Genomic DNA, 13,522 nt, shown 5'->3' on the forward strand with positions numbered 1-13,522 from the left:
GGTGCTATACAAATAAACGTACTTCCCCTTGCCAAAAAAAACCCAGATGTAATATTAATTGTAAGACAGCTCAGACAGCATATCATTTACTACAGTTTCACATATTTTGTCAGGCTTAACAAGAACTATGTGAAAGAAGTGGTTAAAATGATTTTAAAGACAAAGTTAGATAGATTTTCCAGTGTTTCTCACAATGCTGGTGTTACTTGTTTCAGACTAGTTTGTTAACACCTGCCCACAATCCTTTGATTATGGGGATCTACAATAGTCAGTAGTACCGTGGTTGGTGTTTTTGGCATCAGTAGCCACGTGGTGGCAGTATTTTGACTTACACCTGGTTTTCTTTTTAATCAAGTCCAGATGCTTTCAGTGATATTACACATCTATTTTGGTAGATCTGACAGTGAAACAATGAAACCATAAATTTGTCAAAAGCATTTCTAATCTTCATGCCTATAGCTCCTACAGTGATTATAATGATTGATTCCTATGTCGAAAAAAATCCCCACGCTGGTGGAAAATCCAATCTTTACACACACACACACACACACACACACACCTACTCCACAGATGGAGACTATCCACACTGGTGACATACATGGAGTCTCATTTTCATCTGCCAGCAGCTCCACAGTGTGTAAATACCTTATGATCTGCTAAACACATGTCTTCGTTTGGCTTCTTCAGCTCCTTCGCTTTTTCCAGTTCCAGTCTTCTGAGCTCCAGTTTCCTCTCCTTGTTTAACCGCTTCTCATCCTTCTTCTCTTTCTTCAGACGCTCTTTTTCCTACAGCCAAGAGAAAGTATCATTAAAACTGCAGTGGACTATTGTGCTTTATGCTCAGATTTACAGAGGGTGGACACAAATAAAATAACAAACACACTATGACCTCAATGACCACATTTCATAATATGTACACATACTGTACATTTTTGTTATGTCCCACCATTACAGACTGCAGTACTTTCACATGCAATTACTAAAGAAAAGAAAACACAATCAAACTGTGCGGCAGAACACAGATGCGGGAAAGACCAGAAAAAGGGAGCAGATCAGATGTTACCCACCTCTGCTTTCTTACGGGCCTCCACAGCCTTCATGAGCATCATATGCTGCCTACGTCTTTCCCTCTCCTGACAGAGCACAGACACATGGTTTCTATTCTATTCACACTTGCTACTATTGTTTCCCAAAAGAAAATGGATGCAATACACAGTATGAACACTGTGCACAGTACAAGAAACACACATCGCCCAATTGTCACAATCATCACACAATCAAAATGCTGCACATAGAAAAAAAATAAAAACACAAAACAGTTTAACCACATGGAACACAATGACAGACGAAAAGTTGCATTGCAAATGCATACACACAAAGCGTAAGCTAAGCTCAAAGTTACAAACAGTCATTATTAATCTGAGCATGTTGGCAAGTGTCAAACTGAAAGGGACAAGCCAAGAACTTTAAAACTATAAAGCAGCAAGTATTATGTGTTACAGGGGCAAGCAGAACTGAATTTATAACTTTACAACTGATGAATAAGTCACAAGAGGGAAATTAAGAAGTAAAAAAAAATTATTTTCTTTCCATTAACTCCAGGACTTAAACGAATCACTGGCAAGAGTACAAACTGTAGTGACTTTTGCCAGGTGATGGAAAGGATTAGAAAGTTGGCTCACATGCTATAGAGCAAAAGGGTTTTGAGGACCTACATTTAGTCAATCCAAAAGAAAAACAATGTAATAGTTGGTGTTCCTTCAGGCTATCAGATTGCTTTGCATGCTTTTTTATTTTCTGTTGAGTTAAGGCATTTTTTATCATATCAGGCGGCAAATGGATGTGTTTTCTCTGAGAGACAAATAGCGCAGATGTATGCAGTGCACTGTTCTGGAAAAGCCATGCGGAAGGATGTAGTATGACTGCAGCCAACGCTACTTTACACTTTACGCATTGCTATGATGGCAACCATTTATCACAACACGTTCACAATATGTTTTTAAATGTACGGAAACAAACATACCCATACCATATCTAGTCTATGCCTCTCCAACTCCTGGTAGAAAGAGTTGGCAATTATTAAGAAATAGAAAATCACACAAGAAAAATCAATACAAGAAATGCAATCCAACCAATGGTAAGCCAAAATAAAAATACAACCAAGATCATCCAAAGCATAATTTGACAGCATATATTGTACAAAATAATTCAATTAGGCTACCGCAAATGATCATCAGATAGAGACCATCTCCAAGACATTCAGTTTAGACACAGAGGAAGAATGGCTTTGGTATAATGTGGCTTTGGACAAACTACCTACCTGGTGCTTTAGTATGACAGCTTGCAGTCTTCGCATCTCCTTCTCCTTTAAGAAAAAAAGATGAACTCAATTAGAAAACATAAAGTAATTTACATAATTTCAAAGGCGTACATAAATGTCTGGCCATATTTAACAACATCACGCTGAAGTTCCAGGCTAGACTTCATCGGTTGAGCTAAGGGGAAAACCTTTTACAGATACATGTTGCAAAAAGGCCATCCAACATCTTTTTTACACAGTAATTAACCAAGATAAGCAGTACAATGGAGCAAAAAACATTATACTGCAGACAATGTGTGGCAAAAGATAGAAAGTCAGGGGCATGAGGGTCATTTGTGGTATTTGAATATCAATCTGACTGACTTCTGTTTTAAGCAGTTTGAGACTTGAAGCAGCAGTTTACCATCACAGTTTGTTCCTAATTGTAACCGTACTCACCTTGTTTCGCTTCTCAGTCTCCATTATTTTGGCATTGGCTGCTTCTTCTTTCTTCTTTCTTTTTGCCTGTACAAGCAAACCAGGTCATGCAACTCATTTAAAACTCATACAAGTACATAGACTACAGGAAAGCTTTGTCTGAATAAACATTTGATTGGGGCTGCTAATTCTGATTAAGGGAAATTAGCCAAGATAATTTTCTCAATTAAAATCATCAAACGAAAATAATAAAAGGACCAGGAAATTATCATATAAAATACATATACATCTGGTTTGGAAAATAAATATTAACTAAGTGTTGTACTTAATATGATGTATAAGTTTGCTCTTATTTCATTCTGGAAAATATTCCACAGAAAGCTAAAGAGCCAGTGGCTCACTGATAAAGTCAAATCTAACATATTGAAATCTTGAGAAATGCGATCATTATTTCCTCCCATTAACAGTGAAAGACAAAGTGGCTATAGTTATTATGAAACACCAGCAGGCACTGAGAATAAATTAAGCAAAATTTCTATCAGTAATTATGGCCCTACAAAATCCTGTTATGAGCCGCTTGCCAAGCGTGTCAACTGAAATTTGATTTATAAAAAGCTAAAATACTTCACAGCTTCTATTAGTGAGGGAATGCTAAATAGGTATTTCACCTAGCCATGGTAAACTCTGGGCCACCTCTTACTTAATGAAATACTGTATTTTGTATTAAGCTCCATCACGGTCTGAGGAGATTTTCATATTCAATGGCACTTTTGCAAAAAACCAATTAAGCATTAGTCACATGTACTCACTAGATGTGACGAAAAGTGGGGCCACATAATTTAGGAATAGCCTTTGGTTGGGTTTTTTAAAAATCCTATCAACAGCAGAAAGGAAGTGTTTTAGAATGTTTCTGCAATAACTTTCAGGACGAACCTCGAGAATTTGCTGTGCACGGAGTTCTTTCTCCATACGAATTTGCTGAATGCGCTTGATCTTCTCCTGGTAAAAGGATGAGGGCAAGATCAAATAAATTAACTGTTAAGTCATGCATGTTATAGAGTGGCGGGGGTGGGGTGAAGAAGTACAGTGGGTCTATGCAGATGAGGAAGGTGCAGCATTTTGAAGGATGGCAACTTCCTTGTAGAATTTTCAAAAGCAGTTATGTGCTTTAAACCTTTTCACCTTGGAGCACACAAACCCTGAATATGAACAGAGCAGCTGCAGACAGTTTTGCACAGAAAATTAAACAATGCACGCAAGGAATAATCCTTACTTGCTGTTTAAGAATCTTCATCTGCTCCCTCTTTTTTCGCCTTTCCTCTGCAGCCATTATCGCTGGAAGACACAAACAAATTAGGCTTGTGCACAGTGTAATGACGCAGTGTTAAAGAAGAGACTGACTAGACAGCAGCTGTTTACCTTGTTGCTTCTTTGCTTCCTTGGCTGCTTGCGCCATGGCCTGCTTCTCAAGTTTTCTCATCATTTTGATCTGAGCAGCCTGACGAGCTATTTCTGCAAAATGATATGTGTTACTGAAAACCCACATCCTATTGAGTTAAAAACTTTAATGATAAACTGACCCATAGATACGCTGACACTTCTCCAAATCCCTGTCAACAGCCTCCAGAGGAAGTGCCCGGAGTTTTTGCAACAAGCTACTGTTTCTATGTGCAATAGCAGCAATATGACCTATTAAGAAACCAACACTGGTGTCTCTTCCAAGATAGTTGTTACCAGATGTGATTCTAAAAGGAAGCCCTTACAGCTTGATTTTGAGGGACAAAAACATTAACCACTAATATTTTCCACTAATTAAAAATAACTGTTAAAATATATAGCCAATAGTTGTTTAATGGTTTATTTACTCTTGAACAGTGAAAACTTGACAGTTTTCTAAGATGTAAACTGACCTTGAGCCTCCAGTTTGCGTAGCAGCTTGGCATCACTGACATCTTGGAAGTTATTTTCACCAATATTAAGAGGAGGAGACTTCCAGTGTCTGGTCCCAGAGCCATCACCTATCAGCTGGTGCTCAGACTTTGTGCAACGGCTGCGCCTCCCATCCATTGCTATGATACTAGGAGCAATCTCCTCCTCTGCCAGCAAGAACCACTGTAAACCCTGGGTTATTAGACGGTAGAGAAAGACAGATTGAAAACAACAAACCAAACAAAAGAACGGCTAGACTGATTATCTACTCATTGATTTCATTTATGGATTTTCATGCTGACAGGCTTAACTACTATAGCTATAGCATAGAGGCTGTGTAGGGAATACACATGAATGCTTTTTAAAAAAAACAAAAAAAAACAAAAGCTGTCAGCTGATGTGGCCTGACATGACATGGGCTCCTATCAGCTGATGCATTATAACTGTGAGCTGAGCTCAACTTTGTTGCCTGCCTGAGCTAATGCTATGCTCGATATGTGGTATCAGTGCAATGTCACCAATTACAAACTGCAGCTGAGGTGGGCGTAGATCACATGACTACGGATTGAAATACATATTATATACTATTTTACTTTTCCAATTGTGCAGAACATCCTACAGTGAAGAAATTAAATATGAATTCAAGATAAGTAGTAAACCATGATAATAGGTCATGGGATAGTTAGGGAGGTTATGGGAGATCCTGCCTACAAAAAGATGTAGAAACATTTACCTCTGGTCCTTCTCTGGCTTCATAGAAGTCACCAACTTTAATTTTTGTACTGAAACTGAAGTTATCTCGTGAGATTTCAGTTATTCCATTCCGGAGTAAGTACTGCAGACAAAAGAAAAATGCGCATTAATTAAAGAAATCTACTTTCCATAAAATAAAGCTACAGACTGCAGATTTACCTTCATGACATCAGGATACTGACGTAGCTTCTTCCCACATGGAGCAAAGTAAGCAACCTCTCCTTGTAGGCGACCTGCCACAGTCCTGATTCGGGTCTCTCTTTGCCACCTGAGAACAAAGAAATAGTTAATACAAAGTATATACAAGGTACCGCATAGTTAAAACACAGACAATATCATAACCACTGTGCAGTTGTATTCATTCATCATCAATATATAGTTCCCTCCTGCGTATAATAACAACAACAACAACAATAATATTGTCCTGGTGACAGTGTTGGGACAGATACTTATCATCCTGGCATTCACAACAGCAAGCAAACAAGGAGATAAACTATATAAATGATGTCTGTACAGCTGAGTATTGGGTAGTCTGTGGCCTCGTCTACCTCTGACCCTTTCGGTAATCCTAAATGGCCATGGGCCAAGTGGAGAAACCCCTCAGTTCCCATGAGCTCCACTGGAGAGCAGCCATGGCTTATAGAAAAGACATGTAGGCTGTTATCCCAGACAGAGCAGAGGGCTGATATAAAGTCTTGTGGCCTCTGTTTCCTGTGAACCTGCTGATGAAAAACATCCCAAGATGAAAGGCTCTCTGATCCAAGGCTGCAGAATTTGTGGACAGGGAGCTGCTAATGTTGCATGTCTGTGCTGAGGCTGGATGCAATTAACCCATTGATGCTGAACTGCTGGGCCTCATTTCATTTCCTGCCCAATATGACCTACAGCTCAAGACTGGGGTTTTTAAGGCCCGCGACAGGAAGGCAAGGATATCTTTTGTGGTCTATTCCTACTTAGCTTTTGATGAGGACATTACTGTCCTTAAATCAGGAGCTCCAGCTGTCTCTGTGTGTGTTATCTCTTTTTTTTTTTTTTATATAAACAGCTACACTTCTTGCCTGATTTCATGTTCACACATGGATCTGCCCCAACTACAGACGATAGATAAATATCTTGCTAAGCGAATAAGAGTGTTTCTTATTCATTATTTTATTTACTGGGGTGAATGTATCAACACTGAAAGATACCTGATGAATAAAGGAAGTTTTCGTAAACACAGTTCATTGTCTGTTGTATGTGGCAAACCCGGAAATATGATAATATTTGCCGTGCGTGATTATGTGTCTTACACTGCTCCACAAAGTAAAGATGACCACAGGTGACCTTTAAATAAAGGTCACTTGTCAGCGTTCAGTGAGCTGACATTTCACTATCACACCAATAAATGTATAAACACAAACAATACAGGACGTATAAGTAAGGACAAATGGAACATGCTCAGACCATCAAACCTTTGTGTTTCTTTTAACATGAAGTGCATGCACAATGTCTCACCCAAACTCAAGAGGCAACCGCAGAACTCTCTCATCTGTTACTCTCCTCCTCTTCCCTGATCCTAGAAAACAGGAGAAATGAGTCAGCGCTTTTTGCACCTCCAGGGGGACCTGAACAAATCCTCAAACCTGCCATATTTACAGACATATCCACTACACAAAATAAGGAGGGGCATATTACTGCAAACACAAAACCTCCAACCCTGACAGACATATCTTTTATTGTGGATAGTTATTTTGTATATTAATCAGCAAACTGTACTTCACACTACTTCACTTAAATGACTATACGAGCAGAGTCAGAGAATTTTTTTTCGGTACAGCATAGTAGGGGTTAGCTCAATTCAAGGTCAGCAACACCCTATATGCATGGACTCTTGACACATAAGAGAAGTGCAAAACACAGGGACAGAGCATATATAGTGACAAGCCTCACTTCCGCCATGACAGTTCAGTGGTTATAGTATTGTTAGTGTTAAATATACAGTTCCTTATTTTAAAAGTTTATGTGTTTATTTTTAAGATCAAGAGTAATTCACAGCATATATCTGTGACATGATTCTTCTATTACTTCATAGCAAGACTAACTGGAACAATAAATTACTATTTTCCCATTACGGCGAGTCAGAATCCAACTGTGTTATAACATAATATGCTCCGTGACTCATCCAGTATCACACATATAAAAGCATCTGCCTGGGTTATAAAAGCAAAAGCTGCTGGGGACCATCAAAACAATGACACAATCACATCATTTCTTCCAGAGAGCTAACTTTAACCTGGAACTATTGAGGAAATGTACATCCGTGTTTTCATGGCAAAAAAACGGTTCCTTATCCACTGAAAGTTTGGATAGTCTGAATAAGAAAAAGAAAAAGGAGGGAGGACAAAAAATCCTGGACTAACAAGACAGAGTCAGGGGAAATAAATACCATGTGGACTTTGGTCATGATCCTGCTTTGTTATTTGAGTGAGTGACACTTTCCTGAAGCCTGAATCACACATTTAAGAATCTTATTAAATTGTGAATTGAAGCTGTATTGCAGGTTGTGGATGTATGTGGTATTTCAGTAAACACACGTGTTACCTGGCAGCGTGGCAAATGTGAAGGATGGCGATAGGGTGCTGTGGTTACTCAGTGCCCCTGAGCTGGTCCCTGTGGTGGGGGTGAGGCCAGGTAAACTGGGAGGCTTGATGATCTGCAGGTTGAGCAGTGAGCAGTTGGCTGAGAGGTTTGAGGAGGACGCTTTAGTGAGTTTACTTTCTGCATCACTATCTGCTTCTGTCTCACCGCGCTCCTTCATATCATCCTCAGAGCCATCAGAGTCACTTTCCAGATTGCTCTCCGACTCTGCAGGGGATTCCGGCGTGACAGAGAGAAACAGAGAGACCAAAATGATACCCTAATTAGCATTCTTCTCACAACCAAACCATACAGAGCACTGCAAATTTCTAGAATAAGCCTCACCCAAATGCTTATATCTGCAATAACATCTCATCAATGTCATTTCTTTATTAAATTAAAGAAAGGTCTGTTAAATCTAACCTGACAGGCTACTGCCAGAATCCTCATCTTCAATATCGTCTTCATCATCGTCATCTCCTAAAGAGTCTTCTGAGTCCTTGCTGCTGTTGATATCAGACTCGCTGCTTCTTACCAAGTCTACAGGTAGACAGGGTGAGTTTGTTTTATGGAGGCTCTTTCCTGCCTTCAAAGACTTGGGAGTCTTAGTCTTCCTTGGTCTGTGAGCGAGACCTGATGAGGCAGAAGATTTAAGTGGGGACGCAGAGCTGCCCGTCATCTCCTTGGTGCCAGTGCTCAAGTTGATCGGCATGGGATAGGGAGGGCTGGTGGCTGCCAGGAGGGGCTTGCTACTGGGGGTGCTGCTGTGGCTGCGGGGTTTAGTGATGAGGGCCAACGGGGCATCCTGAACTGCACCTTGGATCCCTCCGTTAGAGTGGTGTTCCAGGAACAGATTGGTGTCATTGCCGTGTGGTAGAGCTCTTAAACGACTGCTCAATGTATCTGACGAATGTTTATGCGGCGTCGGCAGCGCTGAAGAGGGTGCTGAATTTTTGTGACTTTTATTCCAGTTGTGGATCTTAGGTCGCAGGGAGAAAGCTTTTTTTGCAGAGTCCTTGGAATGAAGGGGCTTCGTAGATAAAAAATGAAAAGAGAAACAAAGAAAAAAAAGGAAGTAATTACACAAACTGTCACTCACATTACATTGCTGTGGGCTGTGAATGAAGGAATTTAAAGGTGTAATAAGAGACAAGGACAATGAAGAGAAGGCTCAAGCCTGTCAACAACAGAAGAGAAAAAAGGCTGCTGTGGAAAATATTTTCAAATCGTTTGGCTTAGTGCCATTGTGAGACTTTAGCTGTCATCTTGTATTTGTTGCTATTGTCATCCTCTGGCAATCAAAAGCCAGTGTTTAATTCACCACCATCATATGCATTAAAAGCCTCTTGTTACAGACTGCTACATTTCCCCCCCTTCTTTTCAAAATAGTGACAATAACAGAGTCCTTTAAAAGAGACAGATTTCTCTCTCTTGATAACAAACATCCCAAAGCATAACAGAGCTAATTGCTTGTCAGTTTTATTAAGTATTCCCAGTACAGCTAAATGCATTGTCACTTTTAGTCATGTAGTGGTCAGACTCACAAGAATTCATTTTCTGTTGCCCACTGGGAACCCACTGATTTTTACTTATTTCATGACAGAAACAATGATGGACAATAAATAAAAACAGAGCTCCTTCTATCGCAAAAGAGGATGAGAAATATATTTATGTTTCATTCATTCAGTAATATTTTTTTCTACCACAGACAGAATTCAGAAAAACAAAATTAAATCCGCTTCAGTACAGCAGTGTGACTACCAAATATAACTCACCTGTTTCAATTTAAAACAGTTCAAGCGCAATGAGCTCTCATCCGGAAGGTTCGTTGGTGGTTTGGGCAAAGAAGAGTTGGAGAGGGGCTTGGGTGAGGAGCACAGAGACAGGGGCTTCGAAGGGGAGCAGAGAGCAAGAGGTTTGGGAGAGGAGGAGACAGAGCTGTGCTTTGGTGAGGACGAATGAAAGAAGTGCTTTGGTGAGGTGGAAGGAGGTAAGTGTTTAGGCGAGCTGGAGAAGGACCTGGGGTTGGGGTTGGGTGAGGACCTGGAGGGCAGGGGAGAGGCCTCCCTGTGGGACTGTGCTCGGGGACTGTTGCCGGCTGCCGACCCTGTGGCCTGGATGACACTGATGTGCTGCTGGCCTTCATCCTCTGCAGTCCTGGAGCTCTGGAGGAAATGAGCTGCGGACTGTGGCAAACCGGTAGGATGAGAAGAAGACTGGAGGCGGTACGAGGAAGTAAACGGAGCAATGTCACAAAGACTGTCTAGAGTTGTATCTCCATCAGCAGAGAAAGGTCTCTTCTTTTTACTCTCAGAAGTGTTCTGTGTCAGCCGCTGAGTGGGAGGATGAGGGAAAACGGGGAGAAGACAGCACATCATGTCAGCTCCTACTGAGAGAGTCTCACAGTGGCAGCTCTGTCAACTAGCACATACATCCAGTTTTCCACCCACCACCAAGGCTGCGTTTGACAATCCAACTCGCATTTTTTACACAGGCACACAAAACCTTACAAAATAACTTCTTTTTAAGTTTTTATATCAAGTTCAATCTTTGCCAAGCTTTTTGCTGGATATTGCTGGACACAAACACCAGAAGTTCGATTTTGAGACGCTTACCTTAACATTCCTGTCTTTTTCTGAATCAGAGTCCTCACTGTCATTGCTCTGATCATCCTCATCTTCATCATTGTCCTCCTCCTCCATGTCATCAGGATCACTGCTGCTCTCCTCGCCATCACTGGAGCTATCTGACAATGAGCCCGATTGGCTGCCACTCATGCTGGAGATCTCTAGTGGTCTTTTGTTGGGTTTCTAAATAATAACAAAAGCCCACATTTCTTAATGAAGCAAAAAAAACAGGAGAGAGGGTGCCAGGAACAATAATAAAAATGTGAAGTGAGTTTTCATGCAGTGTAAAGTACTTGAGCAAATACAAATATTGACCTTTTCTTTTGTTTTCTGAATAGTCTTCTGGTGTAGCTGGCCCAGGTCCTGGCTGCTCTTTTGACACCGACTACTGTTTGCTTTAGTTTTCTCTGTGTTTCCCTTTGTTGGAAATGAACTGGTGTTCACAGCAGAGTTCCCAGTAGGAGAAGAACCAATTACGCCTACAGAAACTGGCATTGTGCATTTCTTTAGATGGATGCTCATGAGAACAAGCAATATCAGTCAAACACAGGAGGACAATACATCTCATAATGTTAACACTGTTAGCATTTTAATGATACATGTTTTTAGGAATAAATATTGCCATAAGCTACCACAACATGTATGACTTTTAGCAGGAGCAAGCGCTTTTTTTTTCTTTTTACCCGGGGTACGTGACTGAAAGTGAACAGGATCGTTGCTCTTGAAGTTTGATGCAAATACAGGATGCAGACCCAGAAGAGGAGGGAAGAAGGCTGCTGCTCCCCTGGTATGTGCTTCAGATGGCCGCCACCAGTCTGGAGTGAGGGAGCGATAGTGTACAGTTAGGCACAAGTAGCCACTTCATCTAGAAATGCAGAGAATCTAATCTGCCAACATGTTATAAGAGCATGTTTATCAAACCTGTTGACAGCACTAATCAGTCAGCTGAAAATACAGTTTTGCATTCCAACAAGTGCATTCCACTGACTGTGATTTCATCCCTTTATATAGAGAGTTGCAAAGTTGAGAGAGATCATAGCTGCAGAGATTCACCTCATCTACTAGACATGTCAAAGTTCCAAAGTGCAGCATTCCTAGGAAACAGCATCGGCTTTCTAAAACATCCATTTATGTTGTGCTGAGTGTGACGATATCACTTGAAAAGCATACAATCGGATATCACTGAGAATTTCTTTAATTATTTTTTACATACAAATATTGTCATAAATGCTTTTAGTGGGAAGGACTGAAGAAGGATGTAAAAAACTGCAGTGAAGTTTAACATTTTACCTCCTCATTAAAATAAAGGAGAGACAAGGCAAATACAAAGATATAAATATAAGATATACAGAAGTACTATAGTCATTACTATTTGAAAAGTATACAGTGCTTTGCTAAAGATATAATCCAGGCAGACACCAAAACAATTTCCATGACAGAAAAACAATTAACTTTACAATGAACCGAATTTTCCCCCTCACCTCCATTAAGAAAATAAACAACATTTCACCTTAAGCTTCCCTACCTGGAAATGTACCAAGCTGGGAGTGAGCAGCCAAGGCAGACAAACCCAGACTTCCTAGGCCTCCGAACTCAGATCGACCCGAACTTGATGTGTAAAACCCAAAAGCTGGATGGCTGACTAAAGGAAAACCATTGGAGCTGCCAGACATATTTAAGCGTTCATCCCCTGTTATCTGGAGCAAATGGCCTGGAGAACAAAGGGCACAGTTGGAAGAATAATTAAAATATAATCAATTGATTAATATGTGAATTCATCAGTTAATCATGTTATCTATGTCTATCTAGATTTCCCATTTACATATACAGTACATTTACAGTGCAAAACAATGGATTTAAACATATCATGGTTCAATAATTAATTTATGAAGTCATAAACTGTTAATATCTCGATACCATTAATGTCAACTTAGGACCATATTTTATGCTTCAAAAAATGTGTACAGTAAAACTGAAGACAAAGCTGTGGATTCTGATTGATCTGTTCAAAACTGCTTCAGCAAATAAGAGACACGGCTGTCTGGTGAGTCTGAGAATTATTCATAGCAATAATCATGAATGATTCAGGGTCTGGCATCCCCATTCATATTTAGAAAATGAAAACAAAACACATTACTACTGCATTACCACTGTTTGATGTATACAATAATGACTGATAAAAAATAAATAAGTAAGAAAATGAACAAGTAAAAAAACAAATAAGCATGGGGAAAAAGGACACCTGCTGAAAGATTAGAAACTGAGATACTGAGGCCAAGTTAAACTGCTACTTTCATAACACTTGGACTATTTCTATCAGATAAAGCAGTCCAGCCCTTTTATTATGGAATTATAAATTTCTTATATTTATGGAATTTTTTTTATATTGTTATTGAAAAAAAAATTACATTGTGATAATTATTGTTATTGCTTTTTTGTGCAGCCCTACTAGGAGGTGCTGCATAAAATTGTTTCAACTCACCTAGTTAAACCAATTACAAAGCTTTTAAGAATATGAAAGCTTGCGTGTGATTGTATTCAAAGGGGTACCATCACTGGTTGTGTGATATCTTTCTTCTACTTCCCACAGGGGAAGAAAATCTCTTAAAAGAACTCAATATACTTCATACTCATAACAACGATGTGACTACAGAGGTGCCAGTGTGCTTTCAGTGTTCAGTCTAAAATAAATTATCTGGGAAATTTCTGTGCACGTTTGGTGTGGGGGTTTGAAAATGAATAATTTATGAAAATGTCTTCATTGTGATAGCATGACAAAACAAACCCCACTAGTTTTTTGGGGCATCTTATCATGAAAGAAAAATAAATAAATCACAAACCACGGTATGTAAATTTGCAC

The 13,522-nt window shown here is 39.8% G+C and overlaps 1 protein-coding gene across 10 annotated transcripts in view; it reads right to left on the reverse strand.

The window, feature by feature from the left end:
- Nucleotides 1-13,522, reverse strand: part of LOC119904040 (bromodomain adjacent to zinc finger domain protein 2B-like) — a 51,645-nt gene that overhangs the window by 9,074 nt on the left and 29,049 nt on the right. For 7 of the 10 annotated variants that reach the window (XM_038720417.1, XM_038720419.1, XM_038720413.1 and 4 more), the window contains 19 exons: nt 12,188-12,373; nt 11,346-11,477; nt 10,978-11,150; nt 10,651-10,845; nt 9,811-10,368; nt 8,459-9,065; nt 8,000-8,263; nt 6,914-6,974; nt 5,579-5,687; nt 5,400-5,501; nt 4,648-4,858; nt 4,157-4,249; nt 4,011-4,072; nt 3,671-3,736; nt 2,759-2,824; nt 2,321-2,365; nt 2,024-2,056; nt 1,068-1,133; nt 646-786 (listed from right to left, as the gene is read on the reverse strand). In XM_038720417.1, the coding sequence (XP_038576345.1) occupies nt 646-786; nt 1,068-1,133; nt 2,024-2,056; nt 2,321-2,365; nt 2,759-2,824; nt 3,671-3,736; nt 4,011-4,072; nt 4,157-4,249; nt 4,648-4,858; nt 5,400-5,501; nt 5,579-5,687; nt 6,914-6,974; nt 8,000-8,263; nt 8,459-9,065; nt 9,811-10,368; nt 10,651-10,845; nt 10,978-11,150; nt 11,346-11,477; nt 12,188-12,373 (3,170 nt within the window). The remainder of the gene's footprint in view (nt 1-645; nt 787-1,067; nt 1,134-2,023; nt 2,057-2,320; nt 2,366-2,758; nt 2,825-3,670; nt 3,737-4,010; nt 4,073-4,156; nt 4,250-4,647; nt 4,859-5,399; nt 5,502-5,578; nt 5,688-6,913; nt 6,975-7,999; nt 8,264-8,458; nt 9,066-9,810; nt 10,369-10,650; nt 10,846-10,977; nt 11,151-11,345; nt 11,478-12,187; nt 12,374-13,522) is intronic. The other 3 variants (XM_038720418.1, XM_038720421.1, XM_038720422.1) reach the window with 3 other exon arrangements.

Source organism: Micropterus salmoides, unplaced genomic scaffold (genome assembly GCF_014851395.1).
Source record: "Micropterus salmoides isolate LMB-PRFRI ecotype aquatic unplaced genomic scaffold, ASM1485139v1 Ms_hic_scaffold_15, whole genome shotgun sequence".
NCBI lineage: Eukaryota > Metazoa > Chordata > Actinopteri > Centrarchiformes > Centrarchidae > Micropterus > Micropterus salmoides.